At 39.3% G+C, this 20,796-nt stretch overlaps 1 protein-coding gene across 1 annotated transcript in view; it reads left to right on the forward strand.

Moving 5' to 3' along the window:
* EXOC4 (exocyst complex component 4) overlaps positions 1-20,796 on the forward strand; it is a 721,703-nt gene that overhangs the window by 40,001 nt on the left and 660,906 nt on the right. Inside the window, exon 4 of the mRNA XM_080818086.1 lies at positions 12,915-13,099. Within this exon, the coding sequence (XP_080674212.1) occupies positions 12,915-13,099 (185 nt within the window). The remainder of the gene's footprint in view (positions 1-12,914; positions 13,100-20,796) is intronic.

Raw genomic sequence — 20,796 nt, forward strand, 5'->3', positions numbered from 1 at the left:
ACAGGTTTCATTATCACTCAAAACACTCCAGCTGCCGGTTCTAATGTACAATGACTGATTAATTCTGGGAAGAATTATTAATATAAGAATAACAGCTTCTTCCCAGTGGCACAAGCTAACCAGGAAGGTATTTTATGATAGTTAATATTTTTATGAACTTTTTTAAAAGGAAAATTTATGTGGAAGTCTGCATCAGACTCAAACTGCACAGATGAGCTTTGAAAACCACTTACACCAGTTCTGATTGATCAGCGCATAGAAGTCCATTCCTAATTGCGTTCAATCAGTGGAAACTAAGCCAGCGTGAGCGGTTTTGAAGCACTTCAGCTGACAGTCACAGGGCCTGTCGCTAAATGTTTTCATTTCCAAGTCTTCCTGAGATGGTAGAGATTTTGAATGTCTCTTAATCATTTATTTACATTTTTTAAAAAAAGTCATAGCTGTATAGTGAGATAAGGATTATTATAATAATAGCTAATATTTATGTAACTGCCTTCTTCCCAGAGAATCCCAGAGATGCCTTGAGAGAATGGTATGGTGGAATATGTCACTTTTGCTGGTGAAAATGTGGCCACAACTAGCACAGAGGGAGTAAGGCAGCTTCTTAGTTGTGTAGTTTTCTAAGCTCCTGTCATAAAAGTGTATTTGTCGTATTTTCAGCTCACGAGATCCTTTGCATTTGTTGGATAAACAATCAAAGTTGTGAATGTCAGCATGGGTCTTAGTGTGGGTCAGATGGACCTGTGTTTGAATCCCAGCTTTGACTTTTACTAGCTGGCTGACTTGGGGCTAGTTATTCAATTTGACTTGGCTGAAAAGTTGGAGTTGAGAATTACATGTATTCCTGAGGGTTGTTGAAGGGATTAAATGAGATACTAAGCTATTTATGTAAAGTCCATACTGTATATACAGTAAGTGCATAGAAATGTTGTTTATAATGAATTGATTGACTAATACTGTAAGAAGGATATGGTGATTGCTCCCTTGTTAAAATTCCAAAAACTGGTTAGAGGTGGACTTGTTTTGAGCTGATAGAGTTGAAGTAGACTGGCTAGGTTAAGCATTATTGATTCCTTCTTCCCTCAAATGGACACTTCTCTGAATGAAAGACTACCCTACACTGTATACAAAGGAGTTCCTGCTGGCACGGAGAAGATTTTCCTCCAAAAACAAATCTAGTCTGATTTAACACATGCACAGAAGGGTGATCAGGACCCTGAAGTTCTTTGCCATCTATTTGGGATTTGACACGGACGAATTTCAGATTCTCTGTATCACCTTTTTGGCCCACTTTGAGTATATGTTCACAGTTCATAGTATCTGCTGTCTAATCATAAGCGACGCAGTTCGTCAGTAAACGATCTAGGAGGAGTTTGTTGTAAAATCTACTCTTAGGTAACTAAATGTGGTTTTCTGCTAGTATTGTAATTGGGCATAAGCCACTTCACTATTGGAGGGTGCTTATCAATAAAGTTGATTTTAATGTTACAAAGTAGTTGCTGTTAAGCTATCCTTTCTGTCAGTGCTTAGGTGGCAGGACCGGTGGAGCAGTGAGATTGTTCCTTCTGCTGCCGTTAAAACCGTGTCATTAGCAAATAGACGAATTCCTTTCTCAGACTCTGGGCAGGGAAAGGGTGATCATGCATCCACTATCAAATGATTAATGTACAAGTAAGAGAAAGGGGGCCAAAGTGCACATCCCTTTCATCTGGTTTGAGCGTTTCTAAGATCTCACAGGACTGTTCTTTCTCATTATGATGTGGGAATGGTATTGAGGTGAAAGCTCTATAAATATTGAGAGCTGGAACATTCCAGTGAACTTATGGGACCTAACCTGAACGTGGTAAGTGACTGCAAAAATGTTTCAATATTCCATATAGATTTCTCTACACGTGATAAGAAATATATCCATGGTCAATAAGGAAATAGATACCATTAAGCCCATCTGTTCCTAGTGTAGTATATTGATTTGAAAGACCAATGCTGATATTCTATACTAATAACAGGGAAGAATTGGGCACTTTTTTTTTTTTTTAAGATTTTATTTATTTGAGAGAGAGAGAGATGGAAGGGGGGGAGGGTCCAAGGGAGAAGCAGACTCCCTTCTCAGCAGGGAGCCCGATGTGGGACTCGATCCTGGACTCCAGGATCATGACCTGAGCTGAAGGCAGTCGCTTAACCATCTGAGCCACTCAGGTGCCCCAGGCACATGTTTTGATAGATTTACAAAGAATGGGATGATGCCATTGTTGATCACTTGCATTGTTGGTATACATACCTGAATGTGGCCTTAACCTTGAAGGAGCTTAGGTGCTAATAAGGAGAGACACATGAACAAGTAGTGTCTCGTGTCATGATGAGCATGACAAGAAATGGGGACCAGGAATATTGGGGGTGGGGTGGGATAATATGGCTGGCTAGTTAAATAAGGCAGTCAGTTGTAGCTGCTTTGAGCTGTATTTGAGATGACCCCTGCATTTCCTCAAACACCTGTATCCAGTCTTTTTCCAAAAAGGTTTAGGAAGAGCTGAAAACAAAGTTATTAAACAAGAAACCTTAGTGTTTGTCTAAAATTAAATGAGTAACCTTAGTGTGGCAGCTTCCTTTTTCTCTTGGAGAGTAAAAGTACAGGGTTTGTAAACTATTATTTTTGTTGGTGCTCAATGCCCTTTTTATTTATATTTGGTTTTTGAAGGCTAGGGTTTCTTTTCTTTTCTTTTTTAAGATTTTATGTATTTATTTGACAGGCAGAAACCACAAGTAGGCAGAGAGGCAGGCAGAGAGAGAGGAAGGGAAGCAGGCTCCCCGCTGAGCAGAGAGCCCTATGCGGGGCTCAATCCCAGGACCCTGGGACCATGACCTGAGCCGAAGGCAGAGGCTTAACCCACTGAGCCACCCAGGCGCCCTGCCTGTTTTATTTTAAAGCACATAGAAATTCTATTAGATTGCACTAAACCTCATAAGGTTCACCAGTTTTCAGTTGGCTTGCTTGGCTGTAGGGCAGTGATTCCCAAAGTCTGTGCATTAGGGACTCCGTCAAGAATTCTAAAGCCCTAAAGTCACACCCTACACTGATGACATTGACATCTCTGGCGGTGGGATACTAAGTTCAGTAATTTAACACTCTTCAGGTGATTCCAATGTACAGATAAATTTGGGGCTGTAGATTTAGGGTATAGCCTATCCATGCTATGCAGCAGAGTAAAACTAATTGTCCTTGACTTCATTTAACACCAGGAATTAGAAGCCACGTATTTGCATACAACAGACATCAGACTGTGATTGATACATTTATATAGAAATGTTGTAGTTTCAAGTTGCTTTGTTGCCATCCTCTGTTGCGGAGTTTGGATAGAGCTGACGGAGTATTTGGCTCTTATCTGATATTATAGCCTGATGATTTGGTCAGTGGGAGTGTTGGTGAATGGTTAAATCAGATGCTCTCCGGGTTTGGGCTGACTTGAACTCTTTAGGGCTCTCCTTGGTGCTCTAATTCCTGCATTCTTACTGTGGTTTCTTATCTGACCTCGCTGGGATTTCATGGGTTGAAATTGGGGCACAAAAATGACTATTGACAAGTGGTGGCTAGGTACATTGTGGTATAGTGCAAAGAAAATGGATTTAGAAGCCAGATGTTAGTTCTAGCCCTGACTCAACATCTCACCAGTTCCATGAGCTTAGACAAATCACTTTCTGTTTTGTAGTATTCTCTTCTGTAGAGTCGATATACACATACCCTGCCTAGATTATAGAATGGCTGTGAGAATAAAAATGAAATTTTGTAAGGGTACAGTGCTTTGTAAAACATAGGGTAATATACACATTTAAAAAAGTATAAGTAGCATCATTACCCTCATGCAGTGCCAGGTAAGAGAAAAAGCAGTCATCTGGGACGTGTTTATACTGAGCAGCCTTTCTCTTCTAGAGCTACCATCGCTGATGCATACATGTTGTTTTAATCAGATGTGTGCACACACATTTCTACACTTTAGTCTGTAGGAGGAATAAACTCAGGCAAGAATAATACGAGTCCTTTGCTGACCTCCTGTCATATTCCAGATTTCAGACTCATATATGGACTTGCTTGGACAGGTTTCTGATTGGTCAAGATGTGGCCAGATGGGGACCCTATAATTCTGTGGCCATATGGGGACCCTATAAATGTATAAATTGCTGCAGGTGACGACAGGTATTGTTGATGGGAGCACTCCGTCAACTTGACGATGATCTGAGAAGGCGGATTGGTAACTTTTGCTTGGCTTGACAGATAGGAGGAGCTTGTTGGAGTCCGTTTTCTCTTCGATTCACCCCAGTACTGATGACTTCTTGTTCCTAGCTCTGAAAATGCAAAAAATCATATTCCTTTCATGTTCCTTTGTGGGATTTTAATAGTTGATGTTAGTAAAGAGCTGTGTAATTGCAGAGCATTTCTAATGGATTTGGGGGTCTTGGAGAGTGGGGGAAATTGTCTTGATTTATGTGTGAGCCTGCAGTGACTCTCAGAGACCTGCTTTGCCAACTCTGTAACTGTTTCTTGTCCCAGAATAACAAATATGATGATAGGAAGTAAGTGACTTTGGAACATTTGTCAAATGAGGATATCTTACCTAGTGGCCTTTTCTCTTGTATTTTGGAATAGAAACCTAGGATTTAATGCTGTCTTTATGGAGCACTGATGGGCATTGAGAATTGGAGGAACCATAGGGACCCTAAGATTAGGAACAGTGAAAGATTTTTGTTTGTGTGATCTTTTCCATAAGCAATTAAAATTCTTAACTGTCTCTTAAGGTGTGAGGTATTGTTTAATTTCATCAGAAAGTATTTGTGAACTGATCGATTATAAGTCCATTTAGAACAAATAAAGCTCTTAATTTGGCATTATGTATTAGAAGCTCTAAATAAGTATATTATTTTGGACTTGGAATTCTCCTTCTAGAATGTTAAGGAAAGAGTTAAGAATTTTAATTATATGATAATTATCCTTGTATACAATTTTTATCACAGGAAGATATGTGAAAATAAGAGAATAGCAATTACCTAGTATGGGGAAATAGTTTAAGTCATTTGTGGAATATTCATTTTATGTGTATGAATGCTAAAAATATATTGGCTAATGGTCACATGTTTCCAATATATGGCCAAATGGAAAAAGCACATTTAAAAACAACAATACTTTTAAAAAACTTTGTGTGGAAAAACACTTGGAAAGAATCAGGTTAAAATACATGTTACCTGATTAGTGAGAATGTGGACCATCTTTTTCCTTTGTGATTTTGTGGTTTTCAAGTTGTCTTGATCATGTATTTTTATAATTTGGAAGAAAAAGGTTAAGAAACATTTCTGGGCCTTTTTTTTTTTTTTAAACCTGTGGAATTAGGGTGGGACCCTAAGGCTGTCCTGACAGCCTTTGAAGGTCTCTTACAATAGAAAATACAGCATTTCATTTCTCAGATACTGTCCTTCTGTGAGGCTTGGACTGATGGAATATCTTAGAAGAGCTGCCACCCCTACTTTAAAAGAGGAAAAAAGAAAAAGCAAAGATTTTCGCTGAAGTTATGGGAATTATTTGTGGTGGAACGCCCTGATGTTTAGAAAAAAAAAAACAAAACCCAAAAACCAAAAAGAGGGGGGAAGGCCAAAGAAGACTTAAATAGCTTAGTCAAATGGTATGCTTTGAGAACAAGCTTGTGTCTCTCAGCAGCGGTGGGTTGAGCTCCGTGGTGAAACCTGCAGTCCCATTTGATCTCTCGTGAGTTTTGTTTTCTGAGATAGATTTGAAGATACTTTAAAGAAGAAATCCACAAGTAAAAGGGCTTTTCTTTGACAGCGCTTTATCTTGCAGGCCCCCCTCTGTTCATTCACTTATCAATAACTTCATCTCATTTGCTTTATCCTGTAAATTCCATTAACTCCCTGGCAGTCTATTGCATTAAGCCTTTACTACCTAATACCGCCTCATTTACATTGACACATGCTTGACCTCAGCCCTTCTCCTCTCTTTGCTAATGCACCAACAAGCTGGGATGCCTCTCTGGAGCATTATCATTTGGTTGTTAGCACAACTAATAACGGCCCTTCATTTGAACTGATGAAGGTTTATTAAATAAAAACATGTAATAGCCGTGGCAGTAATGAAAGGAGAATGGAAGGAGACGACGGCATCCTGTTTTTAATGGTGAGAGCATGCTGAGTCTGCATTATAGGTATTGGGTTTCCAGAGGGAGCAGGGTCACCTGAATGGGGCTGATCGATACTCTGTTAGCCAACTGACTTTAAGAATGGGCACTTTTGATTGCCGGATTTGATCACTGTGGATTGGCTGCCGGCTGACGAGTTAGGGTGGAAAAAAGTGTTCTTGCTGCAGGCCCTTGGCCTTGCCCTGTGATGCAGCTTTCTTGGGAAGTCTATTGTTAAGTTCCAAGCTGTTAATCTCCCAGGGGCCTGCAGTCGGTGGCAAAACAGAGCCATAGGAAGCCAGATCTTCTCCAGGAAAGCTGGGATCCAGGCTTCTGTTTTTCCTACAGATCCCTAAGACTCCTTTAAACCTTCACTACAGCCCCGGGCCTTGAATGGAGTCCCTCATTTTGCTTTGTATGCCCCATGCTCTGCCTCCTGACTTCCTTCTCCTCCCCTTTCCCCCAGCCTTTTAGTATGAAGAGCAGACTAAGCCATCCTCTGCATGTGTCCCCTGTCATGGCTGCTGTCCTATTACAAACAGGTCGAGTGGAGGTTGCTTTAAGTTTACGTTTAACAGGATTTTGTTCAACAAAATCCTTTGGGGTCACGTTTGTGGTTTTATGCTAAAATATGTGTGTGTGTGTGTGTGTGTGTGTGTGTGTGTGTATGCACGCACGCACACACACACACACACACTTACTTGTTAAATTTTTTGTAGATTCTGTGATGTGATTAAATACATAGGTTCTATTATTATAAGGCCACAGTGTTCTACAAACAGCACTGTGCTGTCCTAGATGCATCAAAGCTTTTAGATCTCCTAAAACGAATAGATTAAACCATATAAAACAGCCAATACTGGGTCATTTTTTACTTGTAAAAACAGTTTGCTGTGGTTCAAATTTCAAACTAATGCATGAAAGATACTGTGTTTTTGTTTTGGGGAGGTTTCAAGCTGCATTTAGTTGTTGGAGTTTTTTTGGTTTTTGGTTTTTTCAAAATTCCTGTATGATAGAGAGCCAAATTTCTGCTTTGGGCAATGTGGTGTAGCCAAATGGAAATGTTTGGTAAGTGATTGATCTGGGATTCTTGGTGGTAAACATCTTCAGTGGTTGTGTAAATGTGGGTATGGCTCATTCTGCAATCAAAGTGAGACTTCTTAGGTCCATGTAGGACTCCTGAGCCTGACTGCGTACGGAGACTTCCGGGTGGAGGGCTGTCTTGACGGATAGTGGGGGATAGGGCCTGAAGTCACCAGAGTTTGTCTTCTAGCCATTTGGGAGCCTGGGTGGCAGCTGCCGAGTGACCTGGGCTCAAAGTCAGTGTCTGAGTCCAGGGCCCGCTTCTTTTGTCCATAGCCAAAGATTTCTGGTATTCTTAGTTGAGACTCTTCCAAAAGTTTAACTTGTGTTGTCTTACTTACTTACCTAAGTATAGGAAGGGAGAAGGTATCCATTCTCTGAAATAGCCCAATTTCTTATCTTTTTACTGTTACTGCATCTGTAAGTTGAAACAAGACAACATTTTCAGAATAGGGTCATGTCGTTTCCCTAGAAAAACACTTCCTTAAGGGAGACATACAGACCTACTGAAAAGTGATACAACATTTTGGAACCATGTAATTATTGGAGTCTTGAAGGAAACATTTGTTTGGACTCAGCAGTAGGAACACATTTGCTTTCTTTAGGGGAACGTGATTGCCAAAATAAGCATTTCCCTTAGCTAGCAGATGGTTTAGTTAGAAACGGTAACTAATGTCCCTCACCATTGTGTCTCTCCTCTCCCCCAACTAAAATAATAATAATAATAATAATAATAATAATAGATCAGTAATTTCTTTTCTAGTATCTCTCTTCAATGAAAGAGATACTATCTCTTCAATTCTCAACAGCTGTTGAGAATGGCCAACTTTGGTGTTCCTCCAAAACATTTTGATTGATCTATGTTAAAGCATAAAACTAGATCTTTTTACCTAATCAACTGGGATGAGATTAGCAGAAGACACTTAACCATGAAATAATAATTTCATACCTTGAAATTGAGAAATAGACATTTGGTAAAGAAAATTTAAGGGTACTATAGTTTTTAATCAGAAAGATGGCCTTTGTTGTAAACTTAGCTCTCAGCTCATGGTGAACTTTTTTTGAAATACCAGCCTATTCCTGATTATGTGCATTTTAACTGTACTTTAGTTAAGTTGGTTGCTTAGTTGTGGAAACATTTTTAGGGATTTAGTTTTCTTCAATGGATACATTTTTAGTAGCAAAACATGCTGTTCTGTTCAATATTATGTATTAAAACATTTCGTAAATGCTAGCTTATTTTCATAATCCTAAAGGAAATGTTTTTCAAGTCTAGAATGGAGTTCTGTTATTTAAGAAGTTTCCAGCTGTGGTGAGTAGAATACTGATGTTCAATTGAGTAGTAATTGGAATTGTATGAAAACAATCCCTACTTGTAGTACCTCCCCCAACCCCCTAATTTTATTTTTGAAAATGTGTAAGAAAACTTCCAAATCATTTAATTGGCTCATTTTATACTAATTTACCTTTAAGAGATGGTGTGGCCTATCTGAGAATACTAGAAGGTCATACTAGAGATCATTTGGGGCATGAGTGTATGTTATTCCTCTGTGGGAGAGGTGTAGACAGCATTTACCAATAACCTCCTATATTGTTGTCTATTTGATTTTTCATCTGGTATGTCTTCTGTAATAATACATATTTGATGTTGTATGTCACATTTAAAAACCCAGTTTTAATAATTTCTCATAGCAGTTCACCTGTTAGACCATTTTAGACCATTTTGTTGCTGTCCACTTTAATCCAACTGCGTCTGTTGAATTCTTGTTAATGTTTCATCAGTGGCGTTTAAGTGCTCTGTAGACATTAAATTTGGAAAACAGTGAAATGATTCATAAAATGACCACATTAGAAAAAAAACAGAACAACTCGTTAGTTGTATTTTTACCAGTAGTTATGTGTATCTAAATGTGGGTGGCTATTTAATGATTTTTTTTTTTAAGACTTTATCTGTAAGTAATCTCTATGCCCTATGTGGGGCTTGAACTTAGAATCCTGAGATCGAGTTGCATGCTCTACCAACTGAACCTGCCAGGCACCCCAAGGATATTTAATGATTTCTAATAAAGCCTAAATGTTAGTAAATGCCTGGAAACCAGGTCCTCTCCTCCCCACTACTCTCCCCCCACCCCAGACACACAACAGCATGACCATCAGTGGTAGTTGGTTGGGTTGACTGTTTTCTGCTTCACCAAGTTTTGCTTATGTGTAAGCTTTATGGTATGAGCTGCTTGAAACCATGTAAGTGTCCGGTTTCTATAAACTGATATTCTAGATATCATAAGTTGCACTAACAACTATTTTATTTTTTTAAAGATTTTATTTTTTAAGTAATCTCTACACCCATTGGGGGGCTGGAACTCACAACCCCGACATCGAGGGTCGCATGCTGCACTGACCGAGCCAGCCAGGTGTGTCCCATTTTAAGCATTTTGATGTGTACAGGCAGTGGCATTAAGAACATTTACACTGTGCGACATCACTACCGTCCAGCTCTGGAACTTTTTCATCTTTCCAACTGTACCCATTAAACAATAACACCTCTCTTCCTCCCAGCTTCCCAAAACCACTCTTCTACTTTCTGTCTCTATGAATTTGCCTCTTCTAGGTACATCATATAAGTGGAATCATGCAGTATTTGTACTTTTGTGTCTGGCTTATTTCTCTTAGCAGAATGTTTTCAAATTCCACCCATGTCGTAACATATTGGTACCACTCTTTTTTTTTTTTTAAATTTTAATTTAAGTTCAATTTAACTAACATATAGGGTATTATTAGTTTCAGAGGTAAAATTCAGTGATTCGTTGGTAGCAAGTAACACCCAGTGCTCATTCCATCAAGCGCCCCTCTCAACGTCCATCACCCAGTTACCCCATCCCCTACCCACCTCCCCTACAGCAACCTTCAGTTTATTACTTGTAGGTAGGAGTCTCTTCCTCTGGTTTGCCTCCCTCTCTGTTTTTATCTTATTTTATATTTCCTTCCCTTCCCCTATCTTCGTCTGTTTTGTTTCATACATTCCACACATGAGTGAAATCGTATGGTATTTGTCTTTTTAAACTGACTTATTTTGCTTAGCATAATACCCTCTCGGTCCATCCACTTCATTGCAAATGGCAAGGTTTCATTCTTTTGATGGCTGAGTGCTACTCCATGGTCTATATACACCACATCCTCTTTATCCATTCATCTCTCAGGACATCTGGGCTCTCTCCATGTTTTGGCAATTGTAGCCATTTCTGCTGTAAACGTTTGGGTGCAGGTGCCCCTCTGATTCACCATTTTTGTATCCTTCAGATAAACACCTCGTAGTACAGTTGCTGAGTCTTAGGGTAGTCCTATTTTTAACTTTTTGGGGAACCCCCGTACTGTTTTCCAGAGTGGCTGCACCAGCTTGCAGTCCCACCAACAGTGTAAGAGGGTTCCTCTTTTTCCACATCCTCGCCAACATCTGTTGTTTCCTGAGTTGTTAATTTTAGCCATTCTGACTGGTGTGAGGTGGTATCTCATCATGGTTTTGATTTGTATTTCCCTGATGCTGAGTCACGTTGAGCATCTTTCCATGTGTCCCTTAGCCGTTTGTATGTCGTCTTCTGACAACTATTTTCTTAAAATCACTTTTAGTACCACTTAGTGAGATTAGAGTAGGGGAGGACAATGGCCTTGCCCAGGTCTCATAATTATAGCTTTTAATAAATGAAGGCCAGAAAACTAGAGCACTGTATTTTCATATAAAAATAAGACTACTCTGTCTTCTGTGTGGTAAGGTTTTCAAGTCTTTGAAATTTTTACGGTACTCTTGATTATATATATTAATTGTACTTGTATTTTGGGTCCAGAAAACATACCCAGAAAGTTTGTCATCTAAGTGATTATAATGGTTCTATGAACAAACAATAGTTTACTGAAAATGTAGCATTTAGCAATGTTAGTAACACCTTGTGAGGTTTCTTTTCTTTTCTTTTTTAAGATTTTATCCATTCATTTGGCAGAGAGAGATCACAAGGAGGCAGAGAGGCAGGCAGAAGAGAGAGGGGGAAGCAGGCTCCCTGCTGAGCAGAGAGCCCAATGTGGGACTTAATCCCAGGACCCTGAGATCATGACCTGAGCCGAAGGCAGAGGCTTAACTCACTGAGCCACCCAGGTGCCCCACCTTGTGAGGTTGCTTTATCTACAGAATAAATAGATTCTGTTAAAAATCTAATTTCAGTGAGCACTCAGTACGTGCCAGGCACTGTGGTTAGTGCTTAACCTGTGTATATATATAAATTAAGTGGCTTTTGAAAGTTGATATTATCTTATAATTTTGTATTTGGAACATGAACTATTTGGGTTAAAAATCCTCATGCAAATTCCTACAAACAAATTGAGCGTGGATGTGCAGTGGGTGGTTTTTAAGCTTAAATATCTCAGCCGGATTTAATTACCTTAAGGGATAAGGCTACATGATGGGCCAGTGGCTTACCAAATTATTTTTCATTTTCTGGATCTCAATGTCACCAAAGGTTAATGCATCCTCTTTTCTCTGTTAGAGACCCAAGTTAAAATCCATTTTAGAGCATACGTGTAAATGAATTTGTTGTTGTTTTTCCTCCTTGGGGACGCAGTGGTCATTTTGTGAGGCTGCTTTCCCATTTGGAATCGTTGGCAGCTCGCATGCGGCCCAGGGGCTCTTGTCCCAGAGGCAGTTGCCAGCCAGCATGAAAATGGACTGGCAGGCTGCAGGGGGCAGAGCTGGCCCAGGGCTTGTCACTTTTTCATGCCTCCATTCTTTCTTGGTTAACTCAAGGAAACTTATTTGCTACTGGCATCTGATTGATAGCACATCACAAAGCAAGCGATGTGTTTGTGGGTAAGCCTTTGCGTTTTCCTCCCCATCTCAGGCCAGTTTGTATGCGGCTGCTCCGGGCTTTCTGTATTCGCTGTCCACCTGCTCTCAAATGACTGTGTGTACTGGTGTGGGTCAGTGGTCAGCACTCTGGACTGTTGGTATGGTTCGTGGCTCTTATTTTCTATTGCTTTTCTATATATGCTGAAACATAGGTGAATGCATGTTTATATCCCTAATTACACTTACAGTTTTTACCCTGAAGTGTCATTCATTATTGCCTTTATCTGTACCTTTTAGGCATATTTACAAGTATAACCTGGGTAGGGAATTGTCATAGCACAGGAGTCCCTTTGGGGAGCGTGGTAGGGCTCTTTTCCCTCTGAGTTCAGCTTGTAGTCCTCTCTTTCCTATTATCACTACTACTACTATGGCTATTGTTATTACATTCTTTGTATTTCTCTCTTGCTTTTATTTTTCTCCTAAGGAATAGTACCTAGAGTACACTCTTCACATTGTTATTTTCTTTAAAAAACAAAATATATATATATATGGGGGTGCCTGGGTAGCTCAGTCAGTTAAGCATCCAACTCCTGATCTCAGCTCAGGTGTTGATCTCAGGTGTGAGTTCAGGCCCCATGTTTAAAAAAAATATCTAGGGCGCCTGGGTGGCTCAGTGGGTTAAGCCTCTGCCTTAAAATCAAGTCTCCTCTTGAAAGTCTCAGAGTCTAATAAAAGAAGGTCTCCAACAGAAGGAGTCTCCTATTTCTAATATGGCTCAGTTAGGTCGTCGTCCTACTTAATCTTTTTTTTCCTCTCCTGTGCAGGTGTCAGCAGTCGAGTCCTTGGAGGGCCCCTTGCTGCAGGTGGAAGGACTGAGTGACCTTAGGTTGGAGCTTCACAGCAAGAAGATGAACCTCCACCTGGTTCTCATAGATGAGCTGCATCGGCATTTGTACATCAGATCCACGAGCCGGGTTGTGCAGCGGAACAAGGAGAAAGGGAGAGTGAGGTTGGTTCAAGAGGCTCCTGGCTGCAGTGTCTTGTGGCAGCGCAGAATTATAAGGAATGTTACTTGTTTCCCAGAATACTGTGGTCATTGGTTTACTTCTTCTTTTGCTTTTTTTTTTTTTTTTAACTTTTTAACATACTGTCCCTGAAGCTATAAGATGGTTTTATAATAGCAAATATTCCATATTCTGAAAGGCTGACATCCAAAGTTTCTTCATTCCTTCGTTGTACGTTTATTATGGTTGTTTTATGTAACAATAAGAAACAGCTACTGTGGGCCTTTTTACTGGATCAGGGATACTCTGGCATACCTCAGAAGGAAGAGAAGATGCTTAAATTATATGGTATGGTCAGCATAATGAAGGAGTAGAAGTGTCTGAACTGGACTTAAAAGATTCCTTGTTACTTAGGGTTGTGCTCCGCTTAAGACAATCTTCTTTCTAGAATAGTTCAAGAGAGCTTCAGAGCGAACACTTTCCTTTTATCCCTGGGCTGATGGTAGCATAGGCCTATACTTAAGGGCCTGGGTGTAGACTCAAGAAATTCATTAGGTTATTCTAGACTTGGCAGGGGGTAGGACTAGATCTTAAGACAGTTAAGACAGTAGAATACTGACGTTACTAACACATATCAGACAGCTGTGCATGTCCTAGTCTTTCTAACATTCCTTTAAAATAGTCAGATCTTTTCAGAGGGTACTTGCAGCAGTATCTGCCAGAATGCAGGTGCTCGTGCTTTTTCCTCCAGCTGCGGACAAGAGGAGCGCTGGAAGCAGTGCATGCCAGGGATGAAGTCTTTGAAGTCCTATCCTGTTCAGATGAAAATTGCCAACTCTGTGCACGATGCTTCAGTTTAGTCCAAGGCTCTGATGGAAAGCGAAGTTTCTATCTCTCTCCTGCATTGGGCACTAGAAAATCTTCTGCCGGGCACACAAATTGAGCTGAGGGTTATGTATCTGAGACATGACTTCAACACTGCATCTGGATAGAATGTTAGTTCCTTGGTGAAGAGTAGTGTTGGGGGGGGCCAACGCTGAGGAAATTCCTTCTGTAGTGTGTGGTGGCAAATAGCAGGTCTGAATCGATTGCTTCCCACGTAAGGATTAAAAAAAAAAAAAACCAAACCACTCTGGGTCCTGTGAAAATACTCTGTAACATAATGGAAAATAAGCATTACCTCAAAGTCTCAGAGCAGAGCATTTATTTTAAAGAATAATTTTCTAAATCAAAATATGAAAATTTAAGATGCTTAAGCTTGAGTTCTCTAAAAGATGCAGGATGATGTAATAGATTAGATTATTCAAAATTATTATCCTTCTTCCACTGTAGTGGGAGAAGTATAATGATCTTTGATTTGTTTTGGGGTTTTTTTTTTGAGGGGGGGGTCATACATTTGCATACTGTTAGCATGTGACACAAGGAGGGGCTCAAATTGTGCCCGTGTCAGGGAGCATGCCCTCTTGTGTAAAGACTCTTGTCAGGATGGCGTTAGGTACAGAGGAGGAGAGCCACGTGGCACTGAGCTAAGATCATGGAGCTACCTAGTCTGGATCAGCCAGCCAGCAAAATACGTGCCCGTTGAACATAACTGAGATTTTGTGGTTGTTTGCAACAAGCACATAGCTTCTGTGAGAGGTGGATGGGGAGCAAGAAGAATGAAATTGGTAGAGATGCGAAAAGAACTAACTAGAATATGAGCAAAATCTAAGAACAGATGCAATAAAGTAGGGAAAGTCAGTCGTCGTTTAAAGCATAAGAGAGAAGAATTGGCTCAGTGATGAGGAGGGAGCAATTTCCTCATCATAAAGAAGAAAAAAGACAAGATGATAGAAAGATCATAGATGTATAGATAGTAGAGGATAGTGATTTTAGTTATTCTGTAGAACAACGCTAACATGATAGTGTTTGGGGCTGAATTGTGTTCCCCTAAAATTGGGGTATGAAAGTCCTAACTGCCAGGACCTCAGGCTGTGACTAAGCTTGGGGATAGGATCTTTGAAGAGGTAAGGAAGTTAAAGTGAGGTCATTAGGGTGGGCCCTACTCCCACTATGACTGGTGTCTCTCTAAGAGGATACAGACTTGCCCAGAGGGAAGATCCCATGAAGACATAGTGCTAAGATACCATCTACAACATAAGGACCGAGTCCTCAGAAGGAACCAACCTTCTCACCACCTTGATCTTGACTTCTGGCCTCCAGAACTGTGAGAAAGTAAATTTCTGTTGTTTAAGCCACTCAGTCTGGGGTACCTTATTATGGCAGCCCTAGCAAATGAATGCAGAGAGAAATAGAGGAATAATTACAGTGTATATAAAGAAACCTACTTTAAAAAACCCCAAAAGACCTTGATCTGCAAATCAAAAGGATTTAAGGTAAAAATTAATGAAAAAACTTAGTCTTCAATGGGATCAGGAAATCTTTATGAATTTTAAAAAATTTCTGTACAGAATAGGAAGAAAAATTGTTATCTTCTGTGACAGAGATAGTTATTTGCCTGCCTGATATCCATTCACTCTTTCTTCATTTTTAATGACAACCCTCATTTTGTTCCTAGCAGCTAATAGGCTCTATTTGCCATCGTGCTACATAGCTGAGGGTGAGACTTTGCTTGCAAGCTTTTGAATCAGGACTCATAGGAAAATTCTTTAAAGGTGCCGGCCAAACTGGTATGCTCACTCTTTTACCCTTCTCTTACCTTCCTTTACTTCCTGGCAAGGACGTGGATTGGTGCCATCAAGCCATCTTGAATACTAGGTGACCTTGAGGATGGAAGGCCCATCCTAAACAGCTTAATAGCATTGATTCTCCTATGTATTCCTAAATGCATTACATCTTTTATAGGAGAGGAGGGAAAAATTTTTTATTATACTCAGGCCATTGCTATTTTAAGTCCTCTGTTTTAAACAGTTAAACCTAGGCCTGATAAACAGGAGCAAAAATCAGGATCACCAGGATTTGCTGAACAAGAAAAGCCAGAAGACAGCAGAACGGAGTCTACAAAGTGTTGAATGGGGGTGAGTTGGGACCAAAGATTTCTATACCCAGCCAAATGGACACTAATAAGCATGGGCAGCAGAGAGACATTCTGAGATATAAATTAACAACAAAAAGAAGTAGTGTTTTTATTTTCCTAAGAAAAACACTCAAAGATGGTACAAACCAAAATCAGCAACTTGAGAACAATAAAGTTGTAGGTAGGTTGAAACTACTATAAGAACTACACATCATTAAATATGTAAATTTGCATTTACATAACTGACATATATTTTTATGAGATCAAAAATATAAGCTGAAGCTGTTTTTGACAAAGGTCTATGTGGTCAAAGAGTACTCCACAATACACAGGATTCTATCTCCACATTAAGTTCCAAACTGGGAAATTTCGACGGGCAGGAGAGAAAAAGGAATGCTGAATTCTTTTATAGGATGAGTTAGACTTTGTTCTGGATTTGAATAATGGGAGGAAATGTTTAATTTCATATTTATTAACCTAGATATGTGTGTTTAAGGATTTCTGTGTTGAAAGTCATGAGAGGAGAAGCAAATAAAATATTCTCCAGATAAAGGATGATCTATTAGCCAGTGTTCTAGCTTGCAAGTAGCAGAAATCAATCCTGATAACTCAAACAAGGAAAGGAACTAAGTGGAAAGTGGTAAGGTAGATCACAGAGTCTAAGGGAAGGAAGGCTTTGAAATCAGGCTCTAAAACCCAGGAGAGACCAGGAGAGATGAAGCAGCCGAGCACATCCGGAACACCATCGACAAGCCCCCGGGAAGGGTCTGGTGGGGTTGTTGCCCTACTGTCACCATGCCTGCGGTTGCTGGATTTTTCAGTGATCTCTAAATGTCGCTGCATCTGTCCTTACCCCTCAAGATTCAGAGTCCTTGGTAGAAGCATGCAGTTTGTTGAGCCTGAGACATGTCTGGCCTCCTTCAACTTCTACAGCAGGATATTGGGCCCTCTTTTTGGCTTTGACCCTGACAATGGAGGATCTTTGCAAAGACTGTTCCAATTGTTGGTATCCAAAAAGAAACACATAAACATCCAACACATTTCTACTATGGGAGAAAACAAAAAAATCACATGAAGGCACATCTGTATAAAGAGTAGACTTTTTTTTTTTTTTTTTTTAGATTTTATTTATTTGTTTGAGAGAGAGACACAGCATGAGTTAGGGAAGGGGGAGAGGGAGAAGCAGACCCCCCGCTGAGCAGGGAGCCCGACTTAGGGCTCAATCCCAGGACCTGAGATCATGACCTGAGCGGAAGGCAGATGCTTAACTGACTGAGCCACCCAGGCACCCCAAGAATGGATATTTTTGAAGTAGAAACAGACAATTAGTAGATACAATAAGAAAGAGTTATGTGGCTACATAGAAAAAGTAATTAAAAATGGTATTTGGAAGATATGAAACAAGACCTAAATAAATGAGGAGACCTTCCATTTTCTTAAAGAGATCAGTCCCAGTTAAAGCCCAATTGGGTTTTTTGAAATTGTTAGATCTGTAGTTCACATAGAAGAATAAATGAATAAGAATTATTTAAAAAAAAAAATTGAAGGGAGGGTGCCTGGGTGGCTCAGTTGTTAAGCATTTGCCTTTGGCTCAGGTCACGATCTTGGGGTCCTGGGATTGAGCCCCGCATCGGGCTCCCTGCTCAGTGGGAAGCCTGCTTCTCCCTCTCCCACTCCCCCTGCTTGTGTTCCCTCTCTCACTGTGTCTCTGTCAAATAAATAAAACCTTTTATTTATTTATTTATTTTTTATAAACATATAATGTATTATTAGCCCCAGGGGTACAGGTCTGTGAATCGCCAATTAAATAAAACCTTTTGAAAAAAAAAAAGGAATCAAATTGAAGGGAGATAATAAGGCCTTATCTACTATTAAAATATATTTTAAAACTAATCAAAACAGTACATACAGGTATGCAAATAGAAAATCAGATTGGTATAGCCAAACAATTTAGAAACAGATGCAGGATGTATGGGACTTTAATATATTTTTTTGGGGGGGGGACTTTAATATATTTAAACAATCCAAGTAAGTAGAGGGAATGAAGGCTATTTAGAAATTGGTATTGAGACATTTGACTAAAGAAAGTCAGTTTAGATGTTTATGTGTTATGTGTTACAAAAAAATCTAAGATTAAGTCAATAAATAAAGTCAATTTTAAAATCACATGATAAAACTTTACTACCACTAGAAAAAATGAAGAGTATGTGTGTGGAGGAGGCTTTGTAGGCCCATATCCTACAACTATAGTACTATATCATAAAAATATATGTAACAGGATAGTCATTGAAATGTTTTTGATAAGGGTATTTGATAAACAAAGGATAAAGGATATTGATAAACAAAAATACAGGACTTAGATGTTTATCGTTAAATGAATTATGGCATATCAATGCAATGTAACTCTTAAATGAAGAGGAAGATCTCTTTGTGCTGTTAGAGAAAGATTTCAAGGTATATTCTTGGGTCCAAAAAAAGCCAACTGAGAGACAGTATATACAGGATGATCCTATTTGTGTAAGAATTGAAAGGATCCATACTTAACTATGTATCCTTTATTTGTAGACATAAATGTTTCTGTGTTTATAGAAAATTCCTGGAAGGAGTGCTGACACTGATCAAAAGAATTACCTATGAGAAATGGAAATGGTGGGTGGGAAATAGGAAAGAAGGAAAGAAGTCCTTCATACCTCAGGACTATGAATGTATTCATCATAAGCATGTATTTTTACTTTAAGAGTAATACAATTACTGGTGATGCTTTTAAAGATTTATTTATTTTTAGATGGGGGGGGTGGAAAGGGCAGAGGGAGAGGGCAAGAGAAGCTCTAGGCAGACACCATACTAAGTGTAGAGCCAGAAGCAGGGCTCATTCTCACAACCCTGAGAGCACAACCTGAGCCAAAACCAAGAGTCAGACGTTTAACCAACTGAGCCACCCCGAAGTTCATTTTTAGTGAAATGGCAAAATGCTTACTGCTGAAATGAAAACCTAGGATTTAAAATTCTATATGGGATGATCCAAATAAGGTTGCAAAAGAAAGCGTGCACATTTTTGTATGTATGAGTGTGTGTATGTGTAGGGGGGCAAGGATTGATGGACAGACGCTTTTCTGTTAAATGTTTTGAAAGGCACTAGACTATAATTATATTAGTAGATTATTTTTATTTTCTTAATATTTTTAAAAAACCTATAATACCTTTATAAGTTGATAAAGTCAATAAATATTTTAAGTTCATCCTTTTACTTCATGCATCCCGGGTTAAAACTTGATTTGACCTTGTTTCCTTGGATGCTCTTTGCCTCATGGGGGAGAAAATTTCAGCCCCATGGATTTTGGTGTCCATATTTGTCTGTGGGGGGTGTGAAGAGTGTGCTTGACCCCGTTGTGTTATTTATTCCCTATTTTGTCTTCTGAAGTTTTTTCTTTTTATGTCTGTTTTCTTTTTATCTTTCAGTTTTTCTCTTCTTTTTTTCTCTTTGCCTGGATTTTAGTTTCACTTTATTTTGTATTACATGTCTTCACTCTTATCTGTCATTTGAGACCATGACTGTATTTGACTTTTATACCCTCTGAATCATTCATTTTTCTTTCTGTATGTTCAGACAGAACTTAGAACTATAGAGAATTACTTTGCCAGCCATTCCTGTTTCATTATTCAGTTAAATTTTCTTACTAAGGGCATATTATCTTTGACAGCTATTTCTCAGCTCAGTTTGATTTAACAAACTTTTACGAACATTTGCTCTTTGCCAGGTACTGTGCCAGCTGTTGGGGTTATAGAGGTGAATCCATTCATTACTAGATTTACAACTTAAAGTTCAACTCTCCTCTGTCAAGTTTTAGTTTGACGATAAAATCAGCCAAGGGAGCTGCCCCTGTGAATTTTGGACATATTATTAAGTGAAGGAACAGAAATGAGTTCTAATTAAAAAGCAAATGTTTAATAAGCTGTTAGTACTTCTTTTTTTTTTTTTTTTAATTATTTATTTGACAGACAGAGATCACAAGTAGGCAGAGAGGCAGGCAGAGAGAGAGGAAGGGAAGCAGGCGGGGCCTGATCCCAGGACCCTGGGATCATGATCTGAGCTGAAGGCAGAGACTTTAACCCACTGAGCCACCCAGGTACCCCAAGCTGTTAGTACTTCTAATCCTTTAAAAAAACCCACAAAACCCAAACCTTTCATGGCTATTGGAGTCAAACGCAAAAGGGTAGATCCTTACTAGATGGATGGGTAGTTAATAGTCAGAAGATCCATAGGATTATGGGGGTAGGGGTTGTTTTTGTTGTAATTTGCTTTGTAGTTTTCCTGTCTGCCACCCTGTGGTTAGTAAATAGCAAACCACGTTCAATCACAATAAGCAATTAGTGATTTGCGGGGGGCGGTGGCGGGGGACGGTCTTATGCCAGAAAGTATTTTATGTACGTCACCTGTCTTGTACATCTTAGCGCCGAATGACTCTAAATGGATTTAAAATAAAAATTTGTAGTCATAGATATTTAAAAAGAACAATAACTTATACCAATATTTCTTTCAAAATAAAGCAGTTCCGTGCATTCAAATTAATTACAAACTTGATAAGAACAGCTAATTTTGATTTTATTTTTTTGCTTTCAAAAATATTTCCTCAGAGAGATTCAGAACCCTTTGGAAGTACTCATATATGCTCAACTTTGTTTCTT

Source organism: Martes martes (genome assembly GCF_963455335.1).
Source record: "Martes martes genome assembly, chromosome: 11".
Taxonomy (NCBI): domain Eukaryota; kingdom Metazoa; phylum Chordata; class Mammalia; order Carnivora; family Mustelidae; genus Martes; species Martes martes.